Here is a 19661-nt window from a genome sequence, read left to right on the forward strand (position 1 = left end):
ATCGAGGCCTGCTTAAACCCTAGTAACTCATTACAAACTTTCGGACCTGTCAACATCGACTCTAATGTTCAGAGGAAGATATTGTTGCAGCAGCAGGAGAAGAGATGACCATGGAAGGGAAGCAAATGGTTTCAAGAAACAAAGAACTAATACCCAATAACATATTTAATTATATATATCCAGTTGCCACATATGAACAATCGCAATTTAAAGATTAAAGAAATACTAATAATATTCAATACCGACTAATACAAAAATCAAACTCATGGAGTTATGTACTCTATGGTATGTAAAAGTATTATTACACCAAAATGGCATGACTAATCAACAACGAAATTATTTTACCAAAGTCCTCTAAGATTGTGGTAAAAACTTTGCAGGAAGAATTAAAGTGGAACTCAAAGTTTAATTTGTTTTACTGTGACTAGGTTAGGTGTGATTAGGTTAGGTAGGAGGTGCCATCTGATATCCAAACAACAATATCAACGGATTTGACCGAACAACTATCTCTTTCACTAGGTTTCTTGATTGAGGCCCTAAATTTCATCGAGGCCTACTTAAACCCTAGCAGCCCATTACAAACTTTCGAACTTGTCATCATCGACTCTAATGTTTAGAGCCTTCAGGAAAACATAGTGGTATTCTGCCAAGAACTGCAGATTTAAGGGGAATTTTCGGGGGCTCTTGTGGGGAATGTGGATGGTCATGCAGAAGACCTGTCGATAGTTCAGCAAGGAAAGGCTCAAATCTCTCCCAATTCCATTGTTGGCTCATTAGGTTTTCCCTCTTGTTTTGGTCATGGTGTAGGGCATGAAGGCAGATCACCAAACCCGGGTCTTCCTTGCACTGAGGATCTGTCGAGGGTAAACCCTCAAGACACAACCACACCCTTTGAAGATGCTTCAGCGACAGGCTAAAAGAAGAAGGCAAGGAAGATAAAATGCCCCAAGGTAAAAGATAGGAACCAAGCATTAGTACTAGGGGAGGCTATCAGATTAGATGAAGTTATGTCTATAGTTGAAAGGGTTTTGGTCGGAAGAATTAGAGGCAGGCACTACTCTGCAATGCGTTTGAGGAGGTGGGTGTAGGAGAATTGGGAACACATTCTAGATGCGCTTCCATCTGTATGCACCATGCCCAAAGGATGGTTTTCTTTCAAATTTAGTAAAGAGGGACATGTGAATTGGGTTCTCTTGCATTACTGGAACATAGAAATGCCCCCTGTGTATTTGAAAAGGTGGAATCCCCTCTTTGACGTTGAGCGAGAATAACTAGGTGCAAGGCCAATATGATTAAGGCTCCCCAGTGCCCCCCTTCAACATTAGATGGAAGATGTCTTTCAATGTATAAGGGATGACCTCGATACTTATCTTAACTTTGATAGATCATACTTGAAGATGGGGGAAATGTTTTATGGGAGGGTCCTTGTCTATCTCGATACCAAGGATGGATTGATGGCAAATCTGATACTCCACTACCTAGGATATGTGCGCAACCAAATATTGTATTATGAAGGGAAATCATTTTGATGTCGATGTTGCCACAAAGGCAACCATGTTTACAAATAATGCCCCTTGTTAGAATATATAATTATTTAATATATAACTAAGGATTAATACAAGACATGACACAAAATAACCCTTAAAAGACATGATACAAAGTAACCCTCCCTTGTGAATTTTTCTGCAACATATCACCCACAACTAGCTTGCCTAAGCAAAAGTGAGGACCAATTGGACTCAATGCAACAACTAATTCATCAAATTTTTACTGAAAATGTCCAAATGAGAGAATAGGTAGAGCAATCATAACAACATTATAAGAACAAAAGACATATGAGCTATCCTTTATACTTGAGTAGGAGATTGTCACTTTTAAAGAGGTAAAGAATAATCTACGAGAACGAATGGATAGGCTAGGTACTCTTAACATTCTCCTTAATTACTAGCTAATGAATTTGACAGTCGCCTACAATGGATTTCATATTCAAAAGGTACTTAATAAGGACTTGTGTTGTAGGGTACAAATATCTCAGCGATGGGAAGCTAATAATGTTCCCAACACTCCTAGTTCTTCCTGGACCACTCTCTTGGCCTTTATGATTCTCACCCAAAATAAAACAACATTTGGCCAAGTGTATAGACCCTGCCCTTACCTCAGATTTGATCACTGGGGTCAATGGATTATGGTTGGTGTCTATACACACAATATAGTTCCACTAGGGTGTGGTTTCACCAGTGTCCACTAGGTGTTGGACCTACTAACATGTCAACAAAGTCATGTTCTCCCACTTCCTCTCGACCTTAAAAACATAGTGTATATGGACTAAAAAGAAACCTAGGATAGGTTCATAAAGAAGAACTACAATTGTTGTTCTCCCACCCTCCTGTAGTTTTAAGGAGACTCATGGCCCAATTCTTGATACCTAAATTCTTAGTTTTGACAGAATAAATAGCATAGGGATTGGTTAAACTAAGTATACCCATAAATTTGGAAATCAACTGAATGAATATGAACACATAATTACGCATTCACCATGCACATAATAATGAATAGCATATCCTAGGCACACTTTAAAATTCATGTGCATACATGACACCGTTCTAATCACAAAGACACAGTAAGCGTCAAAACTCAGACATTCATTTACATTTACAAACACGCAAGATATTGCACCAATCACAATGTAGCAAGATTCATCGCACTCCATAAGGAAATACACATAAGCAATGCACACTTATTGATCTGTGTGTTTAATTATGACTGAAAAATGAAGGAAGGACTTCAACTCTCCATCCAATTGTTAGCTAGCCCCATTGCAGTCTTTCTTGCATCTGATTACCTTGAGATAGATCCAAAGTCTAAGGGGATGCATACTAAGGGAAATTTAAACTTGAGGCTTAATCACATAACCAAGAGAAGGAGTCCACAACTTAGTTAGTTTATCAACTGGTCAACAATAGTAAGCACTAAAGTGACTCACTGACCGAATGCAATGACAAACAAATTGCCCCTAATCGTATCAACAAAGATCGAAGGGACATAAGTAGAATTGATGTCCAGGAAATCTTGTGAGGAAAAGTTGTTGGGTTCTTCAGAGTTGGCTACACCCACAAAACGAAGAGCCCAACAAATTGTTGTCTTTATATAAGATAAAGTGAATGGTAAGTGAAAAAACAACCTCGATATAGGCGCGAGACAGTAGTAGCCTGCAAGCTGGCGGACTTAGGGTGCACTGTCAAAGTCAATTTTGCAGTTGTTAGATAATATTTTCTTAAATTGATATGTTTGTCTTAATTGTTAATTGTCTTAAATGAGTTTTGTTTTAAGTGGTCATTGTCTTAAATATAAGGTTCTGTCTTAAAATAATTTTATCTTAAACTATTTTTGTCTTAAAATATTTTTGTCTCAAATTGTTTTTGTCTTAAATATAAAGTTTTGTCTTAAACTGTTTTGTCTTAAAATATTTTTGTCTCAAAATTTTTTTGTCTTAAATTTAAAGTTTTGTCTTAAAATATAACTGTTTTCGTCTTAAATTTAAAGTTTTGTCTTAAAATATAACTGTTTTCGTCTTAAATTTAAAGTTTTGTCTTAAAATATCACTGTTTTCATCTTAAATATAAAGTTTTGTCTTAAAATATTTTTGTCTTAAACTGTTTTTGTCTTAAATATAAAGTTTTGTCTTAAAATGTTTTTGTCTCAAACTACTTTTGTCTTAAATTTTATATTCAAGACAATTCAATTGATATTAAATTTTAATGTAAAATAACTATCATGTCTACCTGTACGGCAACTTGGCTTGTCCATATATTTTTTCCTCCTTCCATTCATTTACAAGAAATTCAATCATTTGTACGACAACTTGGTTTGTCCATATATTTTTTCCTCCTTCCATTCATTTACAAGAAATTCAATCATTTCTTGTGACAGAGCACACTACGTCACGCATCTATACTCCTTCAAACTCCTTTGAATTAGATCTTATTACACTATGAGGTTTAATGACTCATAAACCTCCAATCTAGAAATATAAGAAAATAATTGTAACCATACATTGACTAAGTTTGAGCTTATAGAACAGAGAGTCAAATAGACATCAAGAAACTAGTTACAACCGTAACAATAGAATGAATATTTACAAAATGAAGTAATTTAAAAATTGGTCGGCTAGTAATCTATGCAAAATAGTAACAAGAGCTTTCGCTCGGTATATGCATAAAGAAAAATTACATATGAATGTGCAAGTGATAAATTAGAAAAACTACATATGAATGTGCAAGTGATAAATTAAATACATCTAGTTTGATGAGAAACAGTAAGGGATTCAACTTGAATCTCTGGGTTTCAACAAAGAAACCTTGTAATTATGAATGTACATACATCTAAATACAAAAAGAAAAAAAAAACTCTCAGATTTGAGTAGATTTACATCATCAAATTCCTCACTGGACTAAGATCAGCATGAGTTCCAACTCTTGCACCTGATAAAACACTTGATGAAGTTGATAAAGGCCTAAGGCCATTGTGTCCATGGGAAAATTTGCACTTCAACCCATTTGGGAAGGTTCCATTTTTCTCATAATGTATGCACAACTTGATTCTATAATTCTTTATCCCCTTCAGAATTTCTGAATTAAACTCAAATTTCCATTTTTCTCATAATGCATGCACAATTTGATTTTATAATTATTTACCCCTCAGACAATTTCTGAATTAGACTCAAATCTTTATGAGATGGAAAAAGTGGGGCCACCTCCCATCATAAAATGCTCTACTTGTATTTTAATATCTATAATAGAACTTTGATTTACAAAAAAAAGATATAATATAAATTTTCCATTAAATAAATATAAAAATTGAATATTCACAAAATAATTTCATGTTAAATGTTTTACTCTTATTAGTTAGAATAAATAATCTGATATTGATTTCTTGATTTGTTTATTTTGTTCCCTTTAAAATTTAATTCTCCGTTCCTAGTTCTTTTAATTAAAATACTGTATTATCCTTAAAATTTTAAAATAAAAAATATACTATGTTCCTGCTCCCTTTATTCCCATTGCAATTTGAAAATTAACTATGTCCTTGTTCCTTTTATTTAAAGTATTTTGTTCCCATTAGAGTTTAAAATTAATAGCATACTTTGTTTACTCTAAAATGGAGTATTTTCAAAATGATATTTGCATAAATATTAATAATAAATCATTTTTAAAAAGATTGGTATTATCTTGTCTTCCTTATATTCTATTTGCAGCTGAATCATTGCAACATACATCAAACTTAAAACAAAATTAAAATGTGTTTCTCAGGTGTTATGGGATAAATTTTAAAGTTACAAATTTCTAGAATCACATATATCGTAAAAGCATAACAAAATTGAATACGATGTATATTGTTATAAATTATAATAGACATACATTCACAACATAAGTTTGGCATAAGGTCTTTCAAATCAAAAGCCTCATGTGCCTTGTAATTTCAGAAAAGCCATCATTTGTGGAAGGTTCAAATGTATATATACAGAGTAGGTTTTTCTAGGTTTTTCCAGCCTTCAGCAATGGATGTTTGCAGTCTTCACGATAAACTTGGGAGGAATGGATGAATGCAGTTTTAAAGATAAACTTGGGAGCAATAAATATGGCTGGTTAATGAATATGATTTGTTAGGGTGTACATTTGAAAATCAACTTCATGTAGTGTATAAGTTTTTTTCAAATAATTATAATTTAACATAAATGTATTTTAATTTTGTGAAATTTTTTAATATATTTAATATATAAAATAATAATTAAAAGTAGGAAAATTACCAATTCTAAAAAGCATACAATATAATTATATTTAATACCCTATTTAGTTGCTTTCATAAAATTCATAAGTTATACTTGTATATTCACAAATATTCAACAATAACATAAAATTAATCTCACCTAAGACACATTTCCACTGCAGCCAACAAATGATTCAACGCAACATAATGTTCTCAAACTCAATCACATTTCAACTCCAACCAACGAATTCAAAACAACATAGAATTGATCTCACCTCAGACACATTTCAACTACAACCACGCAGGGCCACAATAAAGAGTTGTGTTAATCAGCATAACGTCCTGTGCACTAAAAGCATCATGTGTCTTCTGATTACATAGCACGCATCATCTGTGGGAAATTCGTATCTGCAGACAGGGCAAGTATTCCTGGTCTTCAAACATGGAAGAATGCAGTTCCAGTGATAAAAGTGGGTGCAAGGCAAGTAGCTTACTCCACTACAGGCCTCAAAATCATCCCCACATACTGAACATTCCGTCTCCTTTTCTTCATGTTTGTATCTAATACCATTTACAACTGAGGGAAGACACAAAAAACTTGCAGCAGAGGCAGGAGGACATGGATTCTCCTTCAAGTAATTATTATCATTATTTCCTGAATTAGACAACACTCTGAGAAGCCTCTGATATCTCTTAATAATATCAAAATATGATGTGAGACTGGCTACCTGAGTGTTGGCACCCAACATCAATCCATGCAGGCAGAAACCCATCTTTAGAACCCTGGGCGAAATGTGAATCTGGAGAAAATAATCTGCGGGCATTTTACCCACAACAAAATTCTTATAAAGAAGTGGATCCACCCCATGTTTTTTTTGCAGCTTTAAGGCATTCCTGATCCCGAGCTTCGTACAGTATGAGCAACATCAATGCAAAATCTGTATGCCCCGCATACTCCATAACCCAATTCAGATACTGTCTCCATATTCTCATATATTTTCACATATAAACTTCTTGGCATATTTTCACTAGAATTAACAATAGAATGTAATAGTCTAGATCACACATGTTCGTCATTATAATTTAACATAAATGTATTTTAATTTTTTGAAAAATGTTTAAATTTAATATTTTCTTTAATATATTTAATATATAAAATAATAATTGAAAGTAGGAAAATTACCAATTCCAAAAGGGCATGCAACATAATTAAATTTAATACCCTACTTAGTTTCTTTCAGAAGTTTCATAAGCTATACTTGTATATTCAAAGATATTCAACACTAGCATAAAATTAATGTAACTCCAGCCAACTAATTCAAGACAACATAGAATTGATCTCACCTCAGACACATTTCAACTACAACCACCCAGGGCCACGGTAGAGAGTTTTGGTAATCAGCATAACGTCCTGTCCATTAAAGCCTCATGTGTCTTCTAATTTCATAGCACACATCATCTGTGGGAAATTTGTATATGCAGTCCGAGTGATAAAAGTGGGTGCAAGGGAAGTAACTTACTCCACTACAAGCATCAAAATCATCCCCACATACTGAACATGTTAAATCATCCCCACATACTGAACATGTTGTCTCCTTTTCTTAATGTTTGTGTCTAATATCATATACAACTGAGGGAAGACACAAAACACTTGCAACAGAGGCAGGAGGACATGGATTCTCCTTCAAGTAATTATTATCATTATTTCCTAAATTAGACAGCACTCTAAGAAGCCTCAGATATCTCTTAATAGTATCAAAATATGATGTGAGACTGACTACCTAAGTGTTGGCACCCAACATCAATCTAGGCAAGCAGAAACCCATCTTCAGCTGCCAACATCAATCTAGGCAAGCAGAAACCCATCTTCAGAACTCTGGGCGAAATCTGAATCTGGGTGATAGAAAATAATCCGTGGGCATTTTGCCCACAACAAAATTCTTACAAAGAAGTGGATCCACCCCATGTTTTTTAGTAGGTTTAAGGCATTCTTGATCCTGAGATTCGTACAATATGAGCAACATCAATGCAGCATGTGCATGCCCCCCATACTCCATAACCCAATTCAGATATTGTCTCCATATTCTCATATCTTTTCACATATAAACTTCTTGGCATATTTTCACTGGCATTAACAATAGAATGTAATAGTCTAGAGCACAGAGGCTCGTCATCCCAATCAGAGCTACTGGAATTTAACAGACCATATGCGTCCAAATCCTCCATGAAAGCAATAATTTTTCTCAAAAAACGCAGAGTGACACGCCCAACAAGTACTTTTTTGTGCTCAGTAGAAAGACTGTCAACACACCCAATTATTCTCGACTTCCTGATAGGATTCTAGCATTTGCCGAAGTCTCTCTAATTGTATGTGACACTCGAAGACCAAAATGTGAGCTAAATTGTGCAATTCATTTCTTCCAATATTTAGTAGAATTTGGTGAAAAAATCCCTCTACATCTCCTGTAGGTTCATCCATCGATCTAACCCTCTAGCCCTCTAGCCCTGTTCAGTAACTACTCCCTATTCTACATTTGTGTCTGCTTGGTTCGGCTCCTTTTAATCAAACAGCTCCTCCACTACTTAGAAATAACTGAAATAAGTAGAGTTTATAGTCTTCCACATCTGAATTTATAGCTTTTGGATCTCTGTAGAATCTCCAGATTTGTTCTACTCAAGCAGATTTGTCAGAAATCCTCTTCTTTTCGATTTTCTTAACAGTGGAGGTTTCTTTTTCCTGGCTGCAAAATTTTACCTAAAGATGTAATACAAACGAAAGAAATATCCACTATACAAATACTCGGCGAGGGTTTACTTCGGTAAAGGGTTTCCACGATTTTGCTTTGCCTTGGTATAGTATGTGTAGTAAAACAGGGTCAGAATCAAAGTAAATACAGTGAAAGCGGCTCTGACAGCAAATACCCCCTTTTACAATGTCTCACAGGACAGGTCACCCATACCCAATCTACCCCTGTATGCTGTATGGAGGGAATTCCTCGCCGCCCCTACTACGAAATGCACCTCGACAATCAAGAACGTTATTCAACAAATAAAGAATAATATCATCGCAGAACACTTCCGCAGCACAGGCAGCTTGTGAAGGCCAGGACAAGAGACTCGCTCACTTGAAGAAACAAAAACTCCCTGACTCCATACAAAGTAGAGATGTCTGAATTGTACACAGAAAGTTGTCTCGTCGTACTCATCGGGAGTCACGACTCCAGTACTCCTCTTGTGCTCTGCCGCCACTGCGAAGTACTCGTTGGGAGTCATGACTGCATTGCTCCCCCTGCGCTCTGTGACCACTCTGAAGCCAAAAGTAGTGAGATCGAAAATGGAGGTAACGAACATAAGCACATTTGACGCCATTGTTGTTTGCTTGTGGGCCTAACATTTGACGAAGATGATTGGACAGATAGCTCCTGCCTTCTTCCTGGGTGGCGATTCTTATACTTATAACTAAATGTGGAACTAATTTAATACCAGTCAATGGATCGGATAGTTCGAAGTATTTGTATTTTAATCCTCTGACAGCAGGAAAATTCTTTTCAGAAGAAAACGCCTTACAGCGTAACTATTATGATTATTTAATATAATTATTTAATTTTCAATGTATTTTTATATAAAGTTAATGTAAAATTAACAGAAATTTAAATATTTTATTTATAACAGACATATTTTTTATAATATTATTTTTTAATATAAATATTTTTTTATTATTTTTAAATATATTATTACAAAATAATATTTCTTTAATATTATTTTTAAATATAAATATTATTTTATTAATTTTAAATGTAAGGTTGGTTGACAATATCTCCATTATATCTCCCTCGACAGAATAATGTTATTATATTTTTAAGTTGAGTAATATATTTTAGGTGCATTATTTAATTTAATCAATATTATTATACATTATTGGAGGTAAATATGAAAATGATTATAACAAATTTTATGGCAGTGGAAATAATTATTTAGTTTTCAAATAAGATTCAAAATTTTTTTTTAATTAATTAAACAGTATATATAACTCAAAATCCAAAACACTTAACATGTATTATAACGAAGCATTTCAAATAATATCTAATTAATTACATTTAAATACAGATAATGTTTTACATTAATATTAAAATAAAGGAAAATCAGTTAAAAACCAAAAGAACATTCGAATGAAACAATTTGAATACCCTATATTATAAGCCTTAAACATCATAGAAAGGAAAATAATGATTGCTTTTTAATCTAAAAATAAAACAAAATTTTAACGTATTTAGGTTTTCAACAATATGAATAATTAGATTGTATTAAGTTGGATTTGTTTCTTCAACTTGTCTTGAAGATAAATCACACTGGTTGGTTTGAAATGCGTGGACAAACGATATTTCCTGTGATTTTCGCTAAAAAATCTCTCATAAACTTGATATCGATCACAAAAACTTCAATTCTACAAATTAATTATTATTAATTATAATAATATATATATTAATAACTAGATGGTATAAAACAAAGTAATTACTACCATTGACTAAACCATATTGCATGAAATATAATAAACAAAACTTAACGAAGCTTCAACTAATAAATCCATTAATTACAATATGAAACTAAGTCAAATTTAACCTAATAGAGATTGCATTCTGCAAATAAAATATATATGGTACAATGGAAATATATGGCAGTAGGATGGAAGTGTCACAGTAACTTGACACGCATAATTCGCATTCACAATTTTCATTGAGGCATAACTATGACAAACCAAGATAAGCACTCACAATCTAGATTGAGCAACCCTGAATTGTTCCTTGGAGCAGTTGTCCCGTTGTGCCGACCCCACTGGCTTCTTCCGGAGAGCTTGGGTAGGCGCTGCCGGTGCTAAAGTTGCAGAAAGATGTGTGGCCCATTCTCTGAGCACATTTTTCTGTACTTTTCCTGTGGCAGTCTTGGGAAGATCTGGCATGAAGATGACAGCCTTGGGAGCCATGTAATGAGGCAGTTTCTCTCTGCAGAACGACAGTATACCGTTTTCTTTTATGATGCCCTCGCCAATATTGTTCTTTGTCTTGACGAAGGCGCACGGACTCTCACCCCACCGGGGATGGGGCATCGCACCACGGCGGCCTCGGCAACGAAGGGGTGGGTGTACAGAACGGACTCGACCTCCACACATCTGATGTTTTCTCCACCTGACATTACCATGTCCTTTGAGCGATCATTGATCTCCACATACCCGTTGGGATGGACCACGCCAACATCGCCAGTGTGGAACCAACCGCCAGCAAAGGCTTTCGCGGTGCTCTCCGGATCGTGGAGATACCCCTTCATTATGCTACTGCCTCTCAACATGATTTCGCCCATGTTCTCGAGACTCAACATGCCCACTCCTTGCCGCCCTTCCATCCTATTGCCATATATTCCCATTGGAGTAAGCATTCGTCATCATCTGATTTACCAAAATCTGACTGTTGCTCAGAAGAAGAGTGGTTATATTCTATCAGTCCTTGGACTAATTTTTCAATGTGTCAATGTGGTTTCTCGTCGATGTCATTCAACTTCTGACGCCTCATCTCAATAACTTTCCTATGGGAGTTTGAATGTTGGGTACCTACAAAGGTAGGACTTGCAGCAGGTCTGTACTCTGGCAGTAGCCTACCGGACTTGAACCTCACACCGCAGGCGTTGCAGAGTGTTTTGGGACCTTCAGGACCTGCCCTCCACTGTGGGGTCTTTTGGGTGGCACAATGACTGCATTTTCTGACTTGTGTGCCATGATGATCCACCTGCACCACACCTTTCTTCTTCGATGTAACGTGGCTGGTCTCGGTCTTGCTAAGTTTATCTCTATTTGTAGATAGAGACTCTTCTCCACCGGCTTGTTTAGATGATTCTGAAGTAGAGCCATTTTGATATACTATACTTGCAGAGGAACTTGGAGAAATCAGTACGCGAGAAGCCCAATTACAAACAGGTGCCCTTGACCTTTTGCTTCGAGCTCGGCTAGGCACGGGCAATATTTCTAATATACAGCTAGATGACCTCTTACCAGAGTCAAGAACATGATGAGTTATATTTGTAGGTACGTTACCAGTGGAGGAGGAGTCCTCCACAAAGTTTGAAATCCATTCCAGTTCTGCCAAATCATCACATTGTGAAACAACAATGGAGATTAACTTAATTTGCAACTCATCTTCTAAATGATGTGGGGATGGAAATAAAGAGAAGGTAAATTGTTATTTGATTTTTCACCTTAGGGTTTCTCATGGAAAACTAAATAACAAAAATGGAAGTAGTCCATCGAATGGGACTAGAATAGGAAATAGCATGACTCACTCAAACAGCAAGGTCTACTGGAGAATTCTGATCTTTAATATATGTGCTCACAGCATTTGAAATGTGGGAACTTCTTCTGTTATCCAACAAGGAATCATTGTTGCAACTTAGCATGGTTCCTGCCATCTTGGCGGTGTCTGTTATTGTGGAGGAATCAGCTCCGTTGGCATCACTGCAATTCTCTCCAATTGGTGTTGCAATTTCTTCGTTTGAGAAATCCAGCAGGTCATCGATTAGTAAAAAGTCTGATATTCCTCCTAAGATTCCAGCGTCTCCCTCTGTCACTTTCCAGGGTTTTCTTCCAAGAGTGGTTGGCAAGAGAAGTTGGAAATGAGACATATATCTTAAACTTATATCTTAAAAACATTAACATTCTAAATTCTCAAAACAGAGTACATACCAGATTGAACATTAATTTCAATTTTAGGAACATTAATTTCAATTTTAGTTAGAATGTTGCAAAGAAAGAATTCTAAATCAAGAAAATCAAGAATGTTGCAAAGGCAGCATCTGAAGCATTTGAAGCTTCCAAGATCCATCAGAAGTGACAGAATCCAAGGCCTCAACCGCTTGCCCTTTGTTGATCATCTGTTGAACCCATCCTACCAGATTGCCACCTTCTATATCTTTGAAATTTGGTCCAGTTGGTTCCTTTCCTGTGAGGAGCTCAAGCAAAATGACCCCAAAGCTATAGACATCACCTCTGGTTGTTGATCTCCAACTCTGACCATATTCTGGAGGAATATATCCAAATGTACCTGCTATATCTGTGCTCACATGAGTCTCACAGGTACTTATAAGGCACGCCAATCCAAAGTCTGCAACTCTAGGCTCAAAGTCAGCATCCAGCAGTATGTTGCTACTTTTCATGTCTCTGTGGATTATGTGAGGGATGAAGCCATGATGAAGAAATGCAAGGCCCCTAGCTGAACCCATAGCAATCTTAAATCATTTGGGCCAATCAAGGACCTCCAATGCATCAACTCTGTTCCTTAGCCAATAATCAAGGCTTCCATTCACCATAAAATCATAAACCAACAATTTCTCATCACCGAAAGAGCAGTATCCCAGTAATGGCACCAAATTTCTGTGCTTGACTTTTCCTAAGGTCTCCATCTCTGCTAGAAATTCTATATGACCTTGAGTGCGAGCCTGTCCAAGCTTTTTGATGGCAAAAATTCTTCCATCGGGGAGTACAACTTTATAAACTGTGCCAAACCCACCATCTCCAATAATATTGGTCTTGCAAAAGTTATTTGTGATCCGTAGTATATCAGCCAGTGTCAGGCGAAGGAGAGGGCTTTCAAACATGGCTACATTTATGCTGAGGGGCTCTTTTGACTTGCTATTACTCATAAAAGAAAGGGTAGGTTCAATGGCTGGATTCAATTTTCTCTTCTCATCCACCTTAGGGAAAACCTCTTGTCTCAACATTTTCCATTTTACCAAAGCAAATATAAGGCCCAGCATGAAAAGGGTGCTTCCTATTGTGATCCCAACAATCACCCCAGTGCTCAATAGATGAGGTTGTTGTCTTGGACTGAGCTTGCATTTTTGGCCCATTAGATTTCCACATACAACCTTGTTTCTAAGAAATGAAGAAGCAGTAAAATTACTACATCCACCACCCTCAGGAAGAGCTCCTTCCAGCAGATTATCCGAGAGATTGAAGAAGTTGAGATCCATAAGATCGCACAATTCATCGGGGACTGATCCTAAGAGATAATTATCAGAAATGTCCAAGTATATGAGTTGTGAAAGACTACCAAGCTCTAGAACTATGGTACCTGTAAATTCATTGGTGTGAAGATCCAAGTAGGTTAGACAAGAGAGATTGGCAAGAGATCTTGGAATTTCTCCACTAAATGAATTTAAACTCAGATTCAGTGTCTCGATCTGATGCCAGACTGTGCTCTTTGAAAGCAAGCTAGCAATGCCACAAGATAACCTGTTTTGTTGTACATATAGACCAACAATGTTGACCAAATTTGCAAGAGTAGTTGGCAATGAGACATATAGCTTAAAAACATTAACATTCTAAATTCTCAAAACAGAGTACATACCAGATTGAACATTAATTTCAATTTTAGTTAGAATGTTGCAAAGAAAGAATTCTAAATCAAGAAAATTCATAGCTTAAAAACATTAACATTCTAAATTCTCAAAACAGAGTACATACCAGATTGAACATTAATTTCAATTTTAGTTAGAATGTTGCAAAGAAAGAATTCTAAATCAAGTTCTTGGTTTTCCTTGCTTTAGGAAAAATCATTAACATTCTAAATTCTCAAAACAGAGTACATACCAGATTGAACATTAATTTCAATTTTAGTTAGAATGTTGCAAAGAAAGAATTCCGTGTTGAACTTGATTTAATAGAAGCCTCCCCACAACCCTCAAGGGGCAACCCACTAAACACATGCATTTTTGTTTACCTAAGTTGCCTTGAAAAGATTTGAATTCTTCCATTGAAATCACCTCGGATTTGCACCTGGCCCAAAATACTTATTTATACCTCCGAGGAATTAAACCTTAGTGGATGGCCTAACTTGCCACTATCTTTACCACTGAACCAACATTCCATCCTCATCAACAAATAAGTTCCCATCTTAAATTCAATTTGTTGTGATAAAGATGGTGGTTTCTGCAGCTAATCTGTAATGTGATTCGGGTCCATTTTTCACACTTGGCTGTGATTCCCTCCTTTCCCTTTTTCCTAATATTTTCCAAACTTTTTTGAGCTACTCTCTCAGACCAATTTATGTACTTTTTTAGGACTCTCCCATTTTTCTCGAAAAAGTTGGCACTCTACTTAGAGGGATGAAATTGTCATTCTTTCAGAGAGTACATGCTATGTCAACATTATTTAAAATAGCCTTCCGCTTACTTACCCATGTAATTAGGGAAAATGCATGTGATCTAAATCCTACATCTAGCGCCATCTTTGACTTTCTTAAGGAAATGAGATGAGTTCAATATTGAATAGCTATAAAAGATGAAATTTCATTGCCTTTTCTTTGTTCTAGCACATCTCTTTTGCCATAGGTAGTGGAATGTGACCATAATGATTGCCTGCTATAAATTTCACATATATTATGGAAGCACTGAGAATCTTTGAGGACAGACTACTAGTAGAGTTGTGATGTAAACATACATTGTAGAAAGGCCTTTCATTCAAGTCTAGTCCTGCTTAGCAAATGGTCACCCTCAAAAAACATGGCCAACATTTATTGGATTGCATCTGTTCATGTTGTTTTAGGAATCTTTCCTTTTAGGAACGCCATGTTCAAAGTGAATGAGGCAAGAAGCTGCATCTTAAAGGAAAGGCTTGCATCCCAAATAGCCTGCATCCTTTTGTGCTATTTATTTTTTCCATTATTGAGTGATTGATATTTCAGACCTCAAAAAAAGCATAAAAGAGGTTTTATATTTATATATATGTTGGATAACTTGCTAAGATTGAAAGTTCAGTTCTAATGTCCTTGCATATTGTTTGACCAGATCAGTTCAAAATGGGCAAGCGAAGCAAATGACAATATATCATGGATCTTGAGGTGCAAGACCTCAAAGGAAAAATGATGTTCTCTAGTAAAAACTTGGTTTGGACATAAATAAATAGAAAAAACAATAGTATTGATCGAGTTGTCGTAATCCCATTACGACGAGTTGCTGACTTTATCAAAGGAGAGGAAGAAAATCCTATTACTCCATGTAAATTCATACGAAAAACAAAAAAGAACCAAAACAAAAAGCTACCGCTGCATTGCAATATGAGATGTGAGTATTTAAAAAATGTATTGTTTAGATCTATTGAAACCACATTTCTCTTTCTTTGTATGTACTAACATTTTAAATTTTTGGTGTAGTTATCATTGTTTATTTGGGCCAGAGGACAAAAGAGGAGATCCTCCAACTAAACGAAGGACCTTATTTGTGCAGAAGAGGGGTTGTCAATGCCACTTTATTGTGAAAGTTATGCCTGAAATTCGTGATAGAGCAATATTAACTTTCAATATGTATGAAAATGAAGATGGGGAAGGTTGGGCTTGTCATGGTCAACGTGACACTTCAGGTGAGACCAGGACCTTGTATAGGCCAAACCTTTCAAGGGATGTTGCATATGTAGAGAGTTATTTCTTTCTGAGAGTGCTTGTTGATGTAGTGTATAGAAGTCACATTAAGAGACATGTTGACATGGATGTGGTAGTTAGAGATAGATATTTCTTCTTATGCAGGAAATATATTGTAAATATCTATAATAGGTTGGCGAAGGGAAATTATCAACTTCACAAAAAGGATGAAATGAGTATAAACCTTTGGGATCAAAAGCATCGGGAAGATTTTTTGTTTTACCAAAAGCCCAATGGTGTGGAGGTCCCTTTTATAATATGGATTTCAACAAAGTGGATGTTGGAGACAATGGTAAAGCTATCGCACAATAACTTAATAGCCATGGATTCAACATTTAATACAAATAAATACAAGGTAAGTCAGATGCCAATAATTGGTTGAATATATTTATTTAAGTTGTATACATTCAGAATAATTAATAACTTGTGTTTGACTTTATGTAATGTTGAATATGACAGTATCAATTGTATACACTCGTGGCATTTGATGAACAACAAAGCGGGGTGCGAGTTGCATGGGTAGTGGCATCACGAAACACATCAGATGATATTGCAATATGGCTGGAGCAGCTCATGCGCAAGTGTTTCCAAACCCGTCCTGATTGGAAAGTCAATGCTTTCATGGTTGATGATGCACTGGTTGAAATCAGTGCCTTAAGGTAACTTTAACATTGTCATGATATAACCAAACTTGCATTTTTTCTAAAAATAGCACACTAAAAGGCATTGAATATGGCAGAAGGATCACAGGTTGTGATGTGATCTTATGTGTTTGGAATGTACGGAGGGCTTGATTAAAAAATGTCAATCGGTTGGCCACTAGTTCCATAAAAGCCAATGAGATGTTCAGTGAGTTAGGTTGCATCATGAAACCCACTCTCAATTATGAAGTGGAAGATGCACAATCAATCAATTTTTTATCAAATTTGCAGATGAAGATAAGTTCTTAGAATATTTCCACAAGAATTGGGTCACTGGAAATAAGATTCGTAAGTAAAAAAAAAATTCGTATTATATGCAATTTTTTCTTCTATAAATGTGATATAGTGAGACTGACATGGTTCTATTTGCAATTAGGTATATGGGTGAAAGGTTGTCAGGAGTTTCCTTATGCAAATCAGGAGACCAATAATGCTGTTGAGTCATACCATTGTTACCTAAAAACAACATTTCTATTTGATAGAAGGAAAAAATGTGCCCGGAGGATGGATTGGTTATTGCATATGCTACTAACAACAGTTGAACCTTGTTATTGGTTCAAGAAAATATTAAAAGAAGAAGGATTTCTAAACAACTACAAGAGATAAAAGAAGCTAGAATCATCAGTGGAACGAGTAAGAAAAATTTTGGATACTGATTGCTGTCCTCATGAGAGCATAACTCGTGCTTATTGGGTGAGAAGTCAGACAGATCGAGGTAAAAAATACCTTGTCACCTGGTATCGTACGGATTTTATAACATGTTAATGTCCATGTTCTATCCGTGAAAACATTTGCAAGCATGCCATAAAGGTTAATTGGTTGTATTTCCACTTGGATAATTCAAATCCATTGCTTCATTAGTATGCAGGGGATAACATATGCAGTGACCCAACTGAGATCAATATAGAGCCTCAAAACCATGATGTAGATGTTGATGCTAATCTTATGGCCACAAATATTGTTGATGCAAATGCTGAGGCACTTCATTTGGGAAGGGAGGAGTTGTTTAGCTATACACATCTCATTTTAGATAACCCTCCTACTACTTTGATGAAGACAAACCACTTAACTGGTATGCTTAAAAAAATGTTGGATGAAGTCAATAATTTTCACGTTATTGATTTTGACTTCACACCTGGGTTGGGTTCTCTTGATTCATTTTTGAAGAGGAAGAAGAGTTTCCTTAGTCCCACAAAGAAAAGAAGAAGCAGTAGAAAAAACAATGGTTTTGAAATTGATTTAAATGTTGATCCATCAGAATATGAACCATTTGAATTTCGATACTTCAATAAGTGAGGATGTCATCGATCAAATAATTCCCTGTCTATGGTTCCAGGTTAGTTTCATGTGTTGAATAGACTCATGGTTTTAGATTCAAGTATTTAATCATCACCATTCTTTAACATGTGGTATGTTTATATTTATAGCAATGCAACAATCCCCAACCATGGCAATAACCCAAGACCAAAGGGAGATGCAAGAACATCCAACCTTACCTGCCATGCCAGGTACATTTGACACTCTTTCATTGTGTGTGCACATATACCTTGATGCTCTAGCAAATTTCTTTGTGATAACATTTGACACTTTGCTAGGTAACTATAGAACAAGTGGAGAAGCATCATCTTATACCATGACTGATCATCCATGGAAGGGCTTCATCTCTAGTGGGAACTAATGAGGTATGCACAAAGAATATATAAGCTAGGTTTTCATGGCCTCATCAAGTGGGTTTCCCTTTTTCATATGATAAGTATATATATGTATTCCTATTATTATGTTGTTATGAAAATACCCTTTTCATAATCTGTTCATGGTCACTGAAAAATTAGTATTGCCAAATGTAATCATTGTCAGTGCTTATGTTTCTTCCCATGCATTTCTCACTAAAACAAATTTCATTCCTCAACGCCTTTCCCCCACTAAGGTGTTAACTGTATTTCCTATGCCAAAGTCATGGGCTTTACATGCCTTTTTATGCTTGTTCATGGTTGAGGAGAAGGACCATCATATGGGTTCATTGCCCATGCTTGTATTTTTTCCCTATTCATCATGCTGGCTGTTAAATAGAATCTCTTTACTTATTTATGTTCATGCAATATATTTGATTTTTATACTTAAACATGTAGTTTCTCTGTTCTCATACCTATGTTCATGGTTCGGTGTTTATTAGATTTATAGATCTTTATATCTTACATCTTTATAGAATTATGGTTAGATGGTCAAAGGCCAGTGAGATTTGAACCTTACCATTGTGTTTTTTGTTGTTGGATTTTTTATTCCTTGCCTCTAGTTAGAGATCTCGTTAGATTTTCGTGACCTCATCAAGTTGATTTTGCCTTCATGGAATAGTATATGATAGCATAGTAGATTGTTTAGTTATTTTTAACATGCCCTCTTCATGATTTTTTGATGTTCACTGAACAATGTTCTATCCTTTTATGCCTATGATAATATGTGAACTGTCCTATTGCCCAAATCAAGGTCAGTTGTTATCTTTAAGTTGTGTGTTCGATGAAAGTGTTTATTTTGATCTTGTGTGCTCGTGTATATATGCGTGTTGAAGTTCCTGGTCACATATAGTTTATGGTCTGCTAGGATAATACAGGTGTTGATTAATTTTCAAAATTTTAACGTGGACACTCTTTTTTTCAGGTTGTTCTACAGTTCTGCTTCCAACCAGGATTGTCCATGCATTGAACCTCAATGTGGAAGACATAAATTCTCAGCCAAGCAC

At 35.7% G+C, this 19661-nt stretch overlaps 3 protein-coding genes and 1 pseudogene across 3 annotated transcripts; 1 reads left to right on the forward strand and 3 right to left on the reverse strand.

Moving 5' to 3' along the window:
* Window positions 1–6095: 6095 nt before the first annotated feature.
* LOC149143040 (E3 ubiquitin-protein ligase SGR9, amyloplastic-like) lies at window positions 6096–6590 on the reverse strand. The gene has a single exon (XM_089451656.1). It carries the CDS (start codon window positions 6588–6590, stop codon window positions 6096–6098), a length of 495 nt encoding a protein of 164 aa, XP_089307782.1.
* Window positions 6591–11285: 4695 nt separating this feature from the next.
* LOC149143041 (GATA transcription factor 7-like) lies at window positions 11286–12432 on the reverse strand. The gene is made up of 2 exons (XM_089451657.1): window positions 12100–12432; window positions 11286–11933 (listed from the first exon to the last, which is right to left on the reverse strand). The coding sequence occupies exons 1-2, from the start codon at window positions 12430–12432 to the stop codon at window positions 11286–11288; spliced, it is 981 nt and encodes a 326-aa protein (XP_089307783.1).
* Window positions 12433–12579: 147 nt separating this feature from the next.
* LOC149143042 (leucine-rich repeat receptor protein kinase EMS1 pseudogene) lies at window positions 12580–15035 on the reverse strand (annotated as a pseudogene).
* A 1033-nt stretch (window positions 15036–16068) lies between these two features.
* LOC149143043 (uncharacterized) lies at window positions 16069–17355 on the forward strand. The gene is made up of 3 exons (XM_089451658.1): window positions 16069–16578; window positions 16683–16882; window positions 17301–17355. Exons 1-3 carry the CDS (start codon window positions 16069–16071, stop codon window positions 17353–17355), a joined length of 765 nt encoding a protein of 254 aa, XP_089307784.1.
* The last annotated feature ends 2306 nt before the right edge of the window (window positions 17356–19661 follow it).

This window comes from Pinus tabuliformis, chromosome X, assembly GCF_031772625.1.
Source record: "Pinus tabuliformis cultivar Carrire ecotype Pingquan chromosome X, CPIR1, whole genome shotgun sequence".
NCBI classification, from domain to species: domain Eukaryota; kingdom Viridiplantae; phylum Streptophyta; class Pinopsida; order Pinales; family Pinaceae; genus Pinus; species Pinus tabuliformis.

Bases quoted from the DNA above. Each gene is read 5' to 3' on its own strand.
- LOC149143040 (XM_089451656.1), bottom strand. From the start codon at position 6,590: ATGCCCGCAGATTATTTTCTCCAGATTCACATTTCGCCCAGGGTTCTA.
- LOC149143041 (XM_089451657.1), bottom strand. From the start codon at position 12,432: ATGTCTCATTTCCAACTTCTCTTGCCAACCACTCTTGGAAGAAAACCC. The intron at 11,934-12,099 runs GTTTGAGTGAGT...TTGCAAATTAAG, and splicing joins ATTCTCCAGTAGACCTTGCT to TTAATCTCCATTGTTGTTTC.
- LOC149143043 (XM_089451658.1), top strand. From the start codon at position 16,069: ATGCCTGAAATTCGTGATAGAGCAATATTAACTTTCAATATGTATGAA. The intron at 16,579-16,682 runs GTAAGTCAGATG...TGAATATGACAG, and splicing joins TTAATACAAATAAATACAAG to TATCAATTGTATACACTCGT. The intron at 16,883-17,300 runs GTAACTTTAACA...ATTTGCAATTAG, and splicing joins GTTGAAATCAGTGCCTTAAG to GTATATGGGTGAAAGGTTGT.